At 48.6% G+C, this 16,507-nt stretch overlaps 1 protein-coding gene across 13 annotated transcripts in view; it reads left to right on the forward strand.

The window, feature by feature from the left end:
* Nucleotides 1–16,507, forward strand: part of LOC142896577 (ankyrin-3-like) — a 79,630-nt gene that overhangs the window by 13,606 nt on the left and 49,517 nt on the right. For 8 of the 13 annotated variants that reach the window (XM_076038312.1, XM_076038327.1, XM_076038315.1 and 5 more), the window contains exons 2-7: nt 9,471–9,572; nt 9,827–9,925; nt 12,103–12,201; nt 12,772–12,870; nt 14,693–14,878; nt 15,557–15,580. In XM_076038312.1, the coding sequence (XP_075894427.1) occupies nt 9,471–9,572; nt 9,827–9,925; nt 12,103–12,201; nt 12,772–12,870; nt 14,693–14,878; nt 15,557–15,580 (609 nt within the window). Of the gene's footprint in view, nt 1–4,321; nt 4,591–9,470; nt 9,573–9,826; nt 9,926–12,102; nt 12,202–12,771; nt 12,871–14,692; nt 14,879–15,556; nt 15,581–16,507 lie in introns of those variants that run through there. The other 5 variants (XM_076038313.1, XM_076038322.1, XM_076038319.1 and 2 more) reach the window with 2 other exon arrangements.

Genomic DNA, 16,507 nt, shown 5'->3' on the forward strand with positions numbered 1-16,507 from the left:
TTTAACCTGAGGTCTCTTTGGTAAAAGATGCCTTGAATATTTTAGTATCTACAACACTTTGTTTTATATTAATCATGATTTGAGTTTGTCTCTCAATGTGATATTGTTGTGGTTGCAAATAAGATTTGACGTTCTCCTCCACTTAAAAATCCACTTTATCGCATTTCTTAAGCACTTGAACACGCACACTGAAATGGTTTCGACTTCTTAAAACACAGCAGAGGTCAGAGTGTTTGGACAGGTACGGAAATGAGCGCAGCTGCACGGCCTCCGCTGTGTGGGTCTGTGTGGGTGTTTCTGTGGTGCTGTCATGCAGGAGACTGTCCAGCAGAGTCCAGTGTTTGACTGCTGAACAGTCCTGCTGCGGGTCGAACTGAGGCTGGAGGAGGAGGAGGAGGAGGAGGAGGAGGAGGAGGAGGAAGAGGAGGAGTTTGTCTCCTCTGACTCAGTGCAGAGTTGAGCTCAGCTTTGGTTGCTTTAGTTTTGTTAGAATCAGCGGTTTCTTCCTTTGCAGGTGTGTTTCCTGCTCTTTGCTCCTTCATCTTGACTTATCTCCTCTGTTGCTGATTGGTGGTCGCCCCTTTGTTCACCACTCTCGTTCTTCTGACTCTCTCTTTCTCTCTCTCTCTCACGCACACATACACACACACACACACACACACACACAACATTGCTTTTCTATCACCTTTACTGGTCTTGAGTCTGGTTCGAATTTTGGTGAGATTCTTTTTGGCAGGACAGCTATTGATCCTGCGCTCTGCAGTGCATGTGTGTGTGTGTGTGTGTGTGTGTGTGTGTGTGTGTGTGTGTGTGTGTGTGTGTGTGTGTGTGTTGGTTTCACCTTCACAGCTGATGAGTCAATAGGGTGAAATCCAATGCAGGTTCCTCCTGCGTGTTGAAGTCAGCGTAATTGTCGCAAGTCCTTGACAGAGAAGGGACAGAAGGTTCTTCGTGTGTGCGGCAGGAGCAGCAGCAGCAGCAGGTTCCTGCCGAACCAGTTGTTGATGGTTCCCCATCGGTGCAGGACTTGACTAATGAACTCCATAGCTTTCGTGCCAACACCACCTCCCTCCATCACTTCCTCCCCGTCTTCTCTCACTTCCTCCCAGGGCCTCCTCAGCTCCACTGGGAGTCGTGCCCTTGAGCTTTGCGCACCAAAAAAGCTGCAAACATCCCTTTGATGGTTCCCGTGTTGTCTGCTTCTCCATGAATATTGAGGCTGTGAAGACTGTGTGGAATTGGACATGTTTTTTGGGATTTTGTGTCGGAGGCATGTTTATGAAATGAAAGGCAGATAATCACGTTGGCCTGAAGACATTTTTTTCTTTTTTTGAATGTAGAATTGTAGAGGATTTGTTACATTTATTAGAGGTTAAAATCAGAACAATGGTACATATTTGGAATTTCAAACTGCAGCTCTTTTTCTAAATGTTTTTATAATTGTAATTACCAAATTAATGTGGAGAGGAAAATTATTTGATACATTATTTATCAACAACAGTGTTTCCTATTGACTGGGTTGGGACTAATTGGCCGAATAGAATCCATAGCAGTGCTGTTACGTTTTCCAATGACAGCAGATAAATATTTTTTATGAATAAATTAAATGTTATATTTAATTGTGCGGTGATAATCTTTGACGAGCGCTACTCATCTAATTTGGTCACGGCTGCTGTGTGCTTCATTTACTGATTCTGTATCCTCATTTTCCAGTTCAAGTTTATTGCTGAACTTTACTATGAGGTCAAGCTACTGCTGCAATTTAGTTTTATTTTATTGTTTTAAAACACACTTCTTTAATTTTCAAATTCAGTCAAATGGTTAAAATGTATTACCAGAAACTTTTTCATTTTTTTGGTGGTCTCCATGTATTTGATTCTGGTCCTGAGAAGACACCAGATTTCTGCTTTTGGTCTGTGCATAAATTGTCGTATTTTCATAAATTGCAGCAACCCAAAGAATTCACAAGAGCACAGAACGGAAGAAAAACGCTACTTTCTCATATGAAGCCGCTTGTGTGCGCAGCAGCAGCAACAACTGTGTCAAAAGAGATAATTTCCCCTAAGTAGGCTTGACTCCCATCCCATCTTCTCTCGTAACCTCCTACGGTTACCATGGCAACCCTGTTTTTTTTCCTTTTTTTTTTCTTTCCTTTTTTTTTTTCTCCCTGAGAAGGGGCGTGTCAGAGTGAGCCGGTCACATGTTCTCGCCTCTTCTGGTCCAGAGCATCTGTCACTCCCTCTGTCAGCCCGCTCTGCCTCCACCTCCCTCTCTCCTTTTAACTTTTCTATTACCCATAATTCTCCTCTCTGTTGAAAAAGCGACGTTGCATCTGGGGCGGCGACAGGATGTGACGTCGCGCGGCTGTTTATGTGAAACGTAGATTTGTGTCCGGTCTACGGTCTGTGTTGAGTTCCTGCTAAAAATGGAATCCGATGCAGATGGAGTGCAGGTTGTGTTTTTGTGGTACAAGGACAGAAGAAAGGTATATGGTCAAATGTTAAAGATGAAGAGGTGTTTTCTAAGACTGGCTTGCGTATGTGTAGCAGAAATGTTGACGTTGTTGCTTTGCTTATTTTCCTTCCTGTCCTTTGTGATGTCACAAGGGGCTCTTGCATAATGCTGTCTGTCATCTGTCTATCAAATGAGTTGATGTGGTGGAAAAGACTGGGGAAACAAAAAACACTACAAAGTAGAGAAGAAGAAGAGGAAGAGGGAAATAAACACCTTGCAAAACTGATCCAAACCTAATTTGCCCCGTGTACACATGTTCCTATGTCTGTACAATGGCGGCGGCTAGCTTAGCTTAGCTCGCAGATTGTAAACAAATGGATACTCCCTGTTCGGGGACAAGTTCCTCCTAGCATTAAACCAAACTCTCATCATTTTATTGAAACACCTTCCTTTTGTATGACGGAGGTCCTCCTCCTCCTCCTCCTGCTCCTCCTCCACCTCTTGCATGCGGTTGGTCCTTCGAGATAAAGATCGTGGCTCCACTTCACCGCCCCACAGGTGTAATAAACCATGATAAATCACAGGAGGCGACGGCGCTGCTGCCGTGTATTAGACGCTGAGGCGCGGCCTCCTTTTTATTCCCCCCAGATAGCGATCAGAGCCAGGGAGGAGACGCGTGGGTGGGGGGAGATGATGAACAAGAAGAGTGAGGGGGTCTCACCCCTGTTTCCAACTCAGCTGACTGGGGTGGTGGCGGTGGGGTTGGGAGGACAAAGGGTGTCCCTAATACCAAAGGGAAAGCCCCCTAATCCTCCGAGTCCCCGTCGCCTGGTGTTAGAGGCCCGCCCCAAAAATAGAGCCCTGTTGTTCCGCCACTGCTGCTGCTGCATCTTTGTTAGTCTGGCTTGCTGTTCATTTTTAGGCAACCAGGTAGAAGAATTATAAAGCACACACACACACACACACACACACATGCATGTGCACGCTGTGTTTTTTTGTGGATAGGCGAGAGGGATAGAAAACAGCTGATAGGCAGGATGACAATAAAGAGCTGCATTCTGGCAGAGGCTGGGGGAGGTGTGTGCGTGTGCGTGTCGGGGGGGTGGAGGCAGGAGCTGAGCGAATGAGTGGGAGGGAAACAGGGCGAGTGGGTGTGATAACAAAAAAAAAAGAAAAATCGGAGGTGGGGGTGAAGGGGGGGGTTGATTTATTCCAGCCGCGTCGCACCAGCGCAAGTGTTTGTTTCGGCTTCTGTTGTACCCCAAACCCGGACCCGCTCGTGTCTCCCGTCCTCGGACACTGAGACCCCTGACCTCTACCTCACCCGCCTCCACCGCCGCCGCTGCCTCCACCTCCACCTCCCCCCTTCATTCAGATGAAATGAAGGTGAGGAAGAGAAGGAAGGAGTCTGGGAAGGAGGGGGAGGCCTCGCCCGTCCTGGTAAGCTGCCGGTGTTTCCTCCCACTTGAAGGTGCTTTCTGGGGCAGGAGCGTGAGCGTGAGTGCGTGCATGTGTGTGTGTGTGTGTGTGCGTGCGTGCATGTCTGCGCGGATTTACCCCGTGTTGACACAATTATTAAAGAGGGAGAGCGAGTCAGTGAGGGGACGCTGAGGGATTTGCCGCCGAGGCTTTGTTGACTCGCGCTTCGTTAGAGACCCTGCGTCCTCCTTCACCTCCGTCCTCTTCACCTCCGTCCTCCTCCCGTCCCACGCCGCCAACCCCTATTGACTCCTCAGCGGAAGGACCTACCCCCCACCCCGCCTCCCAGCGTCCCGGTTCCCCTCCGATGCTCGCATTAGCCGGTGTGCTTTTCCTTTCTCCTGCCCCTCCTTCCTGCCGCTCCTCCACCTCCACTCTGTCACCTGAGCCGGCGGCACCTTGCTCCTTTCCTCTGAGTGGAATGTTTGGCCGTGAGGTTACGATAAGGACAGAGTAGCTGGCTGGTTGGCTGGCTGGTTGGCCGGCTGGCTGGCTGGTGGGCAGGATGGTGCGTGACTCCCAGCTCGGGTTTCACTCGTCTTCGCTGTGAGTGGAGAGAGAGAGTGGAGAGAGAGAGGGAGAGGGAGAGAGAGTGAAAGAGGGAAGAGAAGTCGAGTCGACATGGCTGTGGAGGAAGGTGCAGGCTTCTTGAGCCAAGTGAGTACTGCTGGTTTTCATGTTGTTATTATTATTATTATTGGATATCTTCGTCTCGGTTGATCGGCGAGTGCGGCAGATTCAACGCGGCTGTCAGAGGAGTTTGCTGTCAAGAACTTTGGTGGGCCTCGTGCAGCAGTCTCGAGTCGAGTCACATGTTCTGTCTTGTCGCTCTACCCAGTAAACAGTAATAAGAATAATTTGTATTACCGGTGTGGTGAGATGCGGCCATGCAGTCTGCTGTATTTTGTTTTCTTTGGTAATGTTTTTAAGAAATGCTACCATGATTATGCAGGAGAATATTGACCCAGTCTGCAGGCTCACCTGCAGGTTTCCAAGATATTTAGTAATATTATATTCCACCAACACCCCTTCAGCTTCATAGGCTACCTGAGAAATCAGATTTTGCATTGTACCAAAGCGAAACTTTCCATTGATTCACTTCATTCATTCAAAGGAGCAGAAAAGAACGACATTATTCTTCAGCCAGAGCAGAAAACCTCTCTGATCTTGACATTAAACAAACCTGCACCTGCACCCCACACTGGCATGTTGTTGTTTTGTTTTTTTGTAACCGACGAGGCATTGGAAGCACGCACCGCTGCTCTCCGTCATCGGCACCTAGAAGTATCGCGGTGATGCTGGAGACACTGACAGGTGTGACGCAGCTGCTGCCGCCGCCGCTGCTGCTGAGTCCCTTTTTAAAATCTGACGAACCTGTGAAAACTCTCGCTGTTCCACATGGGGATCATGATGCTTTCTCAAAGCCTCCGTGATGTTGCTGTGGGGAACTTTGTCGGGGAGCTCTGGCCTCTGGCTGGCCGGCTTCCTCTGCTTTTTGTGATGTTTTTGTGCTGTCGGGAGAGCAGGAGGGCGGAGGGGGTGTGGTGGGGGGATGGGAGGGGAGGGGGGGGGGGTAAAGTGAAACAATGCAGCCGCTGCTCATATCATTTAAGCTCCGTGCGCTCGGCAGCCAGCTGCACTTCAGCCGTATCGCGGACACGTGCGCCTGCCGCCGTGTTTATGCACTTCCGTCTGCATGCGGACATGTGCCCCATGTGTATGTTAGCATACATCATCTTATCCACAAGGCGCTGTTCCCAACGCGATAAGACCTGTGTTTGCTTACTTGCCAGTGGCTGACGTCACCGCGGCCTGTCGGCCCACTGAGATCAGCCTTTAAACATCCAGATATCCTGTGTGTGTGTGTGTGCGTGTGTGTGTGTGTGGCCGCTCACTATCGGACTGTCACAGGGTTGATGTCATGAGGAGAAGTGCCAAGAACAGAATCAGCAGGAATAAAAACAAAGGATCTACTACAAAACCCCATGATCCTCCCATTCTTACTACCCAGCCTCTCCTGAGTGTGTGTGTGTGTGTGTGTGTGTGTGTGTGTGTGTGTGTGTGGGAAAGAGAGAGAGAGAAAGAGAGAATGTCATCAAAAACTATCACTTTTACATATAACTGTCCAGGTATGTTTAATGAGTTAAAAGGTCCACTGTGGAACAATTTTAAAAGGTTCTGCTGGGATGAATTGCAACAGAAAATACTGAGGTTTGTTTCAGTCACATAAATGACCAAAGTAAATCAAAAGAAATTGCTTTTTTATTCATTCAATCATACGCTTTTGTGTTTAAATAAAGAGTTGGCGGTCATATTTTACCACCAGCCATCCTGTTTTTGTGATTTTACTGTGACTTTACATCGCAGTTGGTGTAAGAAAGATGTGATTCTGAGTGTGACGTCAGAAAACAGACCTCATCATTCACATTGTTTGCATTATGCCTTCCAAATCCAGATGCCGCTGTGTCTGACTCACTTAGGCCTTTAAAGAGTCAGATTTTTAACAGAGTCCGACTCCTAATATTATTAGCGCTTTCATTCCCTTTTTTGTTTCAGAAAGCATTTTCTAATCAGGACCTGGAGGTTTAACCCTCTCTTACCGCAGATGCACGAACAAAATTAGCTACATCTTTTTATTCCGCCGGCCTGTAATATCATTTCCAGCTTTTTGCGGCTTTCACTCCTGTGTCAGATTTCCGTGTCTGTGCCGCTCCGCCTCCCCTTCATCCTCTCCCCACTATGTAACATTAGATTAATGCTTTCCTTCAGGCTTAACCTAGTCTTTAATGGCCCCATTTTCTTTGAACCTCCGATCTGCCGAGGCTTAATGATAGTTCCCTTGCTAATCTCTCGCCCTGTCCTGCGTAAATGCTTCATTCACAAAGACTTCAAGATCACCCCGTGCACCCGGATGCGCTGCCGGTTGGGGTCGGACGTGTGTTTTTTTGTTTTTTTTTTGTAGCAGAACAAACTGACAGGGGCAGATGAATAACGACGCGCGCATGAAGTCGACTTAATCTGTCGTCGCTCAAGCTCGGTCGGACGTGGGGGGAAAGAGTCGCGAAAGGGCGTCGCGAGTTATTTCGAGGAGATGACAGCGAGGAAATCTTCCGAGGGAAAACAACACACAAACTTTAAAGGACGTATTTTTAGAGCGGGGGTCGAGAGAGCGCGCGTAAATATTTCACCGCCGCGGCCCTGTTTGCCGCACAAAAGTCCGACTACGGGTGCTGCGTGTCACGCTTGACTTGCATAAGGACGAGTTAAGGTCGTGTTTCGTCGTGGCATCACGACGGTTGTCGGAGGTCGAGAGTGAAGCAGGCCGGCACCGAGCTCGGAAGACACACGGTTATGCAAGAAGTGGGACAACTGGTGGGCGCAGACCTGCAAGCAAGCATTTAGAGTAGAGGCCAACTCAAATAGCTTCACTCTATGGGGGCTGATGCACTGCATCCAGATATGATAATCATCCGTGCATCCGTCATGATAATAGCCTGGGATTGTTTTTTTCTCAGTGGAAAAAAAGTGTTTTAGTCATTGTGTGTGACGGAGCTCCAGTGTTTATAAGTTGGAAGTGGGAACCTGCGTTTATGACTGCAGTTAATCAGTGCTAGACACACCGCCTGCCCTGTTTCACTCGCAAAAAGCTGGAGCTTCGGCAGGCATACATGAGGGATTCTTGGAAAACGGCGACTCAGAAGCGGCTCTTTGCTTCCTGTTTGTCTTTTATCAGCCGTGTCGCTTCCTGTCCTGATCCGTGACCCCCGGCGCGGCAGAAAATGTTAGAAGAAAACACCGGCCCTCGGGATTTTTTTATCAAACATCTCACTTGGGGGTTGCCGTCACCAACTTGGGAGATGCACCTGTGGGTTCTCAGTGCCTTTTGTGACGTCATAAAATCCTGTGTTACAAGTACACGCTGTCAGGGAAGTGATGCAAGAGAAGCAAAAGATGGACTTTGATCCATTACTGAAGAGTTCGCCGACTGGCTAAAGACTCATTATTGTTAGAAATCATCAGTTGAGGGAATTTTGCTCGATACACTTGCAAAGGTCTTAATGGATGTGGGTCATTTGCACCGATGGCCCATAATTGGGCAGGCTGAGACTCTGGTGCAGATGACAGGGTTTTTTTGTGGGGGATTTTGGTGCATGGAAAACGGCCACAGAGAAGCTGTGGAGTTGACTTTAATGGTTTCCCGTAATCAGGAAATGACTTTGTGTGCAGGCGAAGAGCACTTTATCTTCCATTACTGTGTTTGTGTGTCCGCGGGAACACACGCCGAGATGTAAACATTTTCCCCTTGTGCTTTTTTTAAGTGCGGAGTCGTCGACGCTGGACGTCTTTATTCCCTTAGCATTTTTGGCCCCGGATCAGGTCCCCGTCGGAGTTATTTTTGGAAAAAGCACAGCGGAGAGTGTTGGATGGCCGCTCGGCACTCCAGAGTTTATCCTCAGTGCCTAAATTTAGCAGGCCTGGACTTTTTGATTTTTTTGGAGTGGGGGTGGGGTGTGCTTTAAAGAATTTGTTCCTCAAGCCTCGGTTAAGAGGCGGCGTGTCACAGCTCCTGTCACTCCGGCTTGCCGCTGCTGAGCTGTGCAACAAAATGCTCTTTGTGGGGCTGCTGCGACGGCGGCGGCGGCGGCGGCGGAGAAACTGCAAGAAAACTGCAGAGTTTGCTTTGTGTCATCCGAGTGAGATCCAGAGTCCTGGGAGCAACACGGCCCCCATCAAAAAAAAAAGAAAAAAAAAAAAAAGAAAACTCTCTTTCTTCTTGACCCTCATCCGCCTTCTGATCCTCCTCTCTCCCCTCTCTCTCCCTTCCGTTCCCACTCTCGCACATGCTCTCGTGCGTGTGCACACGCAACGTTGTGGGGGGAAAGCGAAAAAAAAAAAAAAAAGACTTGCTTGCCTCATCGTTTTTTATTTTGGTGTGCAAAAAGACTTCGGTTCCCGTCGTGAAACCGAGAGGGGCAGAGTAGCAGAGGAGAGGAGGAGAGCGCCTTGCCTCCGGTCGCCCAGCAGCGTATGGAGTCACCACCACTGGTCTCACTGGTTGTATCAGAGCAGCGGGGGGTAGGAGGGGTGCGCCCAGAGGAGGAGGAGGAGGAGGAGGAGGTCTCCGTGGTAGCGCTGAGGACCACCCGGTTGTTGAACTTCCTATTTTTAGGCAACGGCCGATACTTGGATTGAACAAAGCTGGAAAAACAGCCGAGGATCATGGCGGATGTGGTCTCGTCGCTCTTCGGCTTCCTCGGCTTTCCCAGGGAAACGCTCCCGGTTGTTGTGTTTTGGCTTTCCAGCGTGTTTTTTATCGCGGGGCTCGCTGACGGGACTTTGAACGGCACTTTGGCGCTGGACTCGGACGTCGGCTTTGTTTCCCCTCCTTGTTAGGATGCTCTTGGATGTCTGAGGAATAATGACAGAGTTTTATCTGGTACACTGAACTCTCGGCGCTGTGCTTTGATTTGTAAGTCTGACCAAGAATTATGAATTTGTATTTATCAGTGTTCTTGTCTTCTTTCTTTTTTTTGCAGTCTGACAGCAATGCCAGTTACCTGCGAGCCGCCCGAGCAGGGAACCTGGAAAAGGTCCTTGACTACCTCAAGTCTGGGGTGGACATTAACATTTGCAATCAGGTAAGGAGTTCTCTTCTTTTTTTTTTTAACCATTCAGTTTTATTGTTGTTTTGCTGCGAGCCCGCCCTCCTTACGGCTTAAAGAAAAGGAATATCGGAATATTCATTTTCACACTGCTGCTTCAGCTGAATTCTAAATGAACGGCTCAAGGGCTCATGTGTAATTGATTGAGCAAAAACACCTCCCCACATGTTCTGAAGCCCAATTAAAAGCGGTTCACGAGTCTCCTAATTGTGTCCCTGTTCTCCTCCCAGAATGGTCTGAATGCTCTCCATCTGGCCTCCAAGGAGGGCCACGTGGAAGTCGTCGCTGAGCTGCTGAAGCTCGAGGCCACCGTGGACGCGGCCACAAAGGTGAGGCGCCTCCTGTCCGACCGCTCCGTCGCACATTCTGAAGCAGCGGTTCGCAACTGGCGGAGTCTCAGGACCCGCATTTAATCCTTATCATTAACTGGCGACACAAATTTATTCCATAGAACTCAAATTTATTCCAAACAAAGGGAACAAGCCCACTTTCTATCATGTCTAATAGATAAATGATTGAAATGACTGAATTGAATTGTGCATCCTGCAACATAAATTCCCAACTTTTTCTCCATAAATATATTTATAAATCCTTCTTATTTAAAAGCTGCCCACCAAGCCGTTACCCACCAGTTGAGAAACACTCTTCTAAAGACCAGCGCTTGGATCCTGCAGCCCAGTCAGCAGCGTTCTTGTGCGATTTTCTGTGACGCATTATGGGAGGGTCTCTTCTTTTGAAGCTGAAGATTAGATCCCACAAGGCTCCCACTCCCATTTATTCATCTCACTTCCTGCCACGGGCCACACGCCTGATGCTGACATTAAGGACACAATAAAATATTCAAGTTGAAAGGGGTAAGAAAAAAAAAAAATCTCCCCCAATTAAAGCCTCTCTTGCTTGTGACCTGGAGGATGCGGGGAGATTAGTCTAATATCTTGGGAATCCACCGCCTGCAACCCCCCCCAGTGCCTATAAATTTCTATTTTATGCAGAGATTATCAGGAGGCGGCGCCATTCAAGACAACCAGATTTAGTCGCACGGAGAGAGTTTAGATTTTGGATGTGTGGGCAGCGAGCGCTGAGCTCAATTGTCTTTCCGCTCCGCGCTGCTCTTGTTTGCAGGGTGAATTAAATAAGAGGCTTCCTCCACGGTTCATTAGGCGGCGAGCGCAGGTTTAACAAGCTCCGGCGCGTCGCCGTCGTGAGAGCTCGGGCCGCGGAGGCTGCGGCCGTTCCTGCTTTTACTGAGCCGCTTTTTCTGTTCAGAGGTCCCACACTGCTGTTTACAGACAACAACCAGGTGACCGGGCCGTCAGTAAACTCTGCAGTCAGCAGCTACCGCCTCCACTTTTCAGAAACCTAGCACTGACAATACACGGCTTTGGAAGTCGTTCCCTTTGTGATGTCACAAAGGGGCTCCGATAACCTTTCCTCAGGTTAGCGACAACACCCCCGGCCATGTTTTTGGCTCCACCCTCTCTTTTGTCTGCCCTTCTAATCACGTGCATGTTTCCAGCGGAGCGCCAGTTTTTAGCTGGATGGCTGTGAACACAGGGCTAAATCTGTTTTCTAGTTGTTGTTGTTTTTTTGATAGATTCAACGCAAGAGGCTACTGCACCACATAAATGCCTTAATAAAATGCCTCGAGGGTCTAGTGTGTAAAGCTTTTAAGGAAGCCCAGTATTTAAGGAAGTCTGCCTGACAGTGCGTTTGGTATTTAGGCCACTGTCAGACGGGCTTCCTTGTAGACCTTGAAGGCTTTTTATTTTTTATTTTTAATCCCGGCTCAAGATGTTAGCTAGGAGCAAGACCCTTATTGCCCTGTGTATCTTCTTATATGAGGTTAGGAAAACTAAATGGCTTTTTGTCCTGTGAGTATACACTTTTATTAATGTATTACGAGCAGCATGTTAAGTTTTAACCAATTTAAAATTCATAAGCCAAGCCCAGTTTTACACACTGGACCTTTAAGGGAACTTAACGTGTCTTCTGCGGTGGAGGAAGCCTCAGCGTCTTCACTCACAACAAGCTGAGCTGCATTTGACACCAAACAGACTACGTAACAGCAGGCATTGCCCACCTGCTCCCTTCAGTGCGGCGCGACACGTGACAAACCTCAGAGGGCCGGCGTCACATGGCCACGGGACAGGCTGGGACGGGCCCGGCCGTGCAAAGAGGAGATCCTGCAGAGGCTCCTGTGGTTTTATTTATGGCGTCAGCAGGGGATCATCACAGCGGCCGGAAGTGGCACATTGTTGGCAGTGCAAGTGGGGTGGGTTGGGGGAGAGGTGAGGGGCAGAGCTGGAACACCAGCGGCACAAAGTGTAGGTGACAAATAGCGGCGGGAGAGGGGAGCGGGGGGGGGCATTCACTGGGACATAGGCAAGCACACACACACACACACACACACACACACACACACACACACACACACACGCATGCAATGCAGTCGAACAGGTGCAACGTATCTTAACACGCATTCCTGCGCTTGTTCCGTGTAATCCAGAAAGGAAACACTGCTCTGCACATAGCCTCGCTGGCCGGCCAGACGGAAGTCGTCAAAGAGCTGGTTACCAATGGAGCCAATGTCAACGCACAGTCTCAGGTGGGAACACACGCACACTCTGCAGCAATGTCAAACAAACCATTCGGTCAGGAGGCTTCCAGGACCTCCGGCAACTGGAACGATGCCGCCTTATTTCCATGCGATAGTCAGGGGGATCATGGAGTGAGTGAGTGACACGACACCAGGGGAATCACTCCGAGGGAGGAGTCTGGCGCGGGGCCAACTAGGGCCGAGCCGCCACCGGATAGCGCTGCCTTTGCGTTTTTTAATGCACGTACCTCTGCCAGATGGAGGTGAGAGCGAGTATTCCCCCTCTCCGGACTCATCGCACTCGGGAGCGAAGCCACCGAGAGTGGCGACGGCACCTCGGAGGTCTCACATGACTTTGCAGTAACATTTTAAAGCCTCGGCCTGGTCTGAAGATCTGGCTGCCGATCGTTGACACGTTCGCACGTCGTGCTGATGCTGCCGCATCGTCTTCATTAGTCTTCCCGGAGTATATTAGTGAAATGTAATTAACATCAATTATTTCATTTTGATGAGATTTTTCTTTTTTTTTGGTCGAACGTATGTCAACGTGTGCTAACATTTGCGCCGTGTTGTGTGCAGAATGGCTTCACTCCTCTGTACATGGCCGCCCAGGAGAATCACCTGGAGGTGGTGCGGTTCCTCCTGGAGAACAGCGCCAGCCAGAGTATCGCCACTGAGGTAATGTTCGCATAACGTCCGTTTAAATGTAAAGGAGAAGTCAAAGGTCCCATATCAACCACTCAGAGCACCAATAACAAACTAATGTGTCCCTACACTCGCAGTGAAATTCCCAGAAATGGCAAAAGTCCATCCTGTGTTTGAAGATTCCAGATCTTTGATTGTCAGTATGCAAGCATAGCAAAATATAGCACTTTTGCTTGCTGAACTTTCAAGTTGTGTGCTGAAACGTTGCAGCTGTGGGAATCAGACCTTTGTGATGTCACAAAGGTCAGCTAATACCTGACTGATACCGCAAAATATTTTTTTGTCACCTTACAAACAAGTGAAATGTCTACGAAAATTGTTTTTCTGGAGATCAATCGATTTTGGGGGGAGGGGGGAATAATTGAATGTGTGTTTTTGTTCCTCTGGAGTTCAGAGGAACATTGAAAAAAAGGATCTAAGACAGTGGTTACACTAAGGGATTTTTAATACACTTTAATCCACCCCTTATTTTCTCCCTTTTTTAATTATCCCATCACTCTGCATGTCTTTTTTTCACCTCTCTGCTCGCTCTCCGTTTTTCTTTTTCTCCCCACCTCCACCATCCTGCTCTGCCGTTCCTCTCTTCCCCTCCTCCCTCTGTCCCCACCTCCTCGTGAGGGACTGAGCCCCCATCGATTGGTGGTGTACGGTACTAGCGGTAGCAGCAGCAGCAGCAGCGGTGGCGGCGGCGGTGGTGGTGGTGGTGGTAGTGGGGGTTGCAGGATGACCTTGAGCGGGTCACAAATGAGGTCCGCTCCGCTAGCTGCCTCGCCTCCTCGGCTGCTGCCGCCGCTCCTGCTCTGATTTACGCTGCTCGCCCTGTGGAACCCACACACACACACACGCGCGCACAAAAGCACACACACACAAGCACACACCGGCTTAAAAGTCGCCGCGCGTACACACACACAAGCATGTGCACAGACGGAGATAAATAGCTGATGGGGCTAATGGAATATGCCCCGCCAGTGTAGAATCCACTGGGCTGCGTCTTAGCCGAGCAGATGCCCTTCAGCAAAGACTTGAACACACACACGTTTAATGTTTTTTTTTTCTGGTATTTTAAACACCCAAATCGCAGGTGAGCAACAAAACCTGAGGCACAGACGGGTTTTTTTTCAATATATATACTGACAAAGACACAGATGTCTTGCATTCTAACTCACATGCAGGTGCACATTGCTGTGACTGGGAGCCTCCAGTTGAATAATTTATTGTAACGCGTGTGGGGAAATACAGTCTCTCATTTCTGCAACATACGCTGACAGGTCAAATCGGGGTTTTTAGGACGCGTGGGCTATCAGGTTATAATTTACTGGCTCTAATTGTTCAAAGCTGGACGCGCCGTCCGGAACCTGAAGGTTAAAGGCAGCATGTCGAGACGTATGAAACTTATGCCAGATGTTTGATTTTCCTGTGTTTAAAGGGAAAAAGTGCCACATTAAACAACTGAGTGCTAAACGGTTTTGTTGCTTCCTTTATGCCGTCATCAAAGGAAACCAAATGGATTGTAGAAATGAAACGATCACAAACTATTGGCCTTAACTATAAATAGATTGCCATACATCAAGGTAAAAAAAAAAATAAAGATTCACTCCAATGCCAAGGCTTTCTATTTATTTCCTTCAAGATATGAAAGTAAACGCCTGGAGAACCATCTCTTTTGAACGCACCCACGTCCTTCGAGCACTCACACCTTCCCTCCTTTATGTCATCGTGGCCGCTCATCCATCCAGCCGCAGTGACAACACTTCTTTTTCTTTGTCCCTTTTTTTTTTCTCCCCTCAACGTGCAGGATGGCTTCACCCCTCTGGCGGTGGCTCTCCAGCAGGGCCATGACCAGGTGGTCTCCCTGCTGCTGGAGAACGATACCAAGGGCAAGGTGCGACTGCCTGCTCTGCACATCGCCGCCCGCAAGGACGACACCAAGGCCGCGGCCCTGCTCCTGCAGAACGACCACAACGCTGACGTGGAGTCCAAGGTGAGGGGCGAACACTGGCGTTCTCATTCATTCGGCAGGGACGATCGTTTGATTCTCTCTCTTTGATAAATGTTCGGTTTTTGCTCCTTTTGGTTTTGGATTGTAAAAATACCTTTAGTGGGGGGGGGGGCATGGCTACCCGAGTAACCCAGATGGAACTTTTCCTAAATCCGTGGCATTTATTGAAGGTATCCATCAGGGGAAGAGCCCATAGAAAGTGTTTTTTTTTCTGGAGCTACGACAACATCTTCATCAGCCTCTGTAGCATCAGTTGTGCTTTCAGTCGGCTCTCTTGCTTCTCTTCCTCTGGGGATTTTAAAGGTAGCAAGCTAGCAGCGGTCTCGTCCCCAGTGTCATCAAAACTGAGAGGAAGCAACTGATTGGCTATATAATCCAGTGCATTTAAAAAGAGAAACACTTTCTATTAGCTTGTGGTAAAATGGACAAAAGACATTTCAGTTCACTTGAAATCGGAGCAGTTTACCGGTAGCTGCTAAAAAATGCGACTAAACCAGGCGGTGAATACATGGATGGTTATTTACTGAGCTCGCCGCTCTCACTGCTCGCCCCTCCGCTCTGACAGTGGAGGCATTTTATCTTGTTATTTTCTGTTTTTCTTTCCCCCCCCCTTCTTCCCCACTAATGGCCTATTCTCTCCTCTCTTGGCCCGCACTGTAGATGATGGTGAATAGAGCAACAGAGGTACACCTCTACTCTGTACATCACGTAGCCTCTTCATTGCAGCTCATGATAACACAGAAAAGAAAAAAAAAAAAAAAAGACAGAGAGCAAAACGCACCCTGTAGCGACGCTCACTCGATGCAGTCATGTTTTTTTTTTTTTTCTCTCTCGCAGCCCTCGGTCACTTTCCCCTTTCCCATTTTTAACTCCAACCCATCTCTCTACCTCCTCATCCATGTTGTAGAGCCTCCATAGAAACGGCCAGCCGGAGCATTAGCGCATGTTTAACCCAAGAAGTGCTGGTGCTGGAGGCCTTGGTGTGAAGGTGGTCCTTGATTTAAATGCTGCCAAAAGGCGTCCAAAGCTTAAGAGAGTCGGCTAACTTGCTCTCCAGCAGTTTGCCGCAGTTTTGGCCTCAACCTGCAAGAAGGCGACTGAGCCACCCATCCAGGATGGAGGTGGAACCCGGCCCTCCAGCAGCAGACGTGCAGTTACCGTGTTAGTCCGAGGCTTGTAGTTCTACTACCTGAACTTAAACTTGCAACATGAGCATTTTGCATGGGGACCAAAGTCAAACAAAGCTACATTACCATCGCTTCTGGAGTGAGAAACAGACCCTTGCGGCCAGACTAAAGCCAGGCGGCCACCGCCTGTGTGTGCCTGTCTTAGTTGGCATCCTCTCTGGCTTTGGTTGGCTGGCCGGCCAGTGTTCTGATATGATTCATCCAGAAATGGCTTTGTTAATCTGCAGTGCCTGCATCGTGTTTATTTAAAAAGATAATGATAACCAAAATGGAAAACAAATACTCAGACACTCAGAACTGATAGCAATGAACATTTTTTTTTTTTACAAACAGCACTGTGTAGTTTTTCCTACCTGAACATTATAGTTCCAAAACCATGTTTACGATTCATTCACTTGATATCCAGAGCAGCGCCCCCTGACGT

Source organism: Nelusetta ayraudi, unplaced genomic scaffold, assembly GCF_046127955.1.
Source record: "Nelusetta ayraudi isolate G7.1 ecotype Tasmania unplaced genomic scaffold, CSIRO-AGI_Nayr_v1 ptg000056l, whole genome shotgun sequence".
NCBI lineage: Eukaryota > Metazoa > Chordata > Actinopteri > Tetraodontiformes > Monacanthidae > Nelusetta > Nelusetta ayraudi.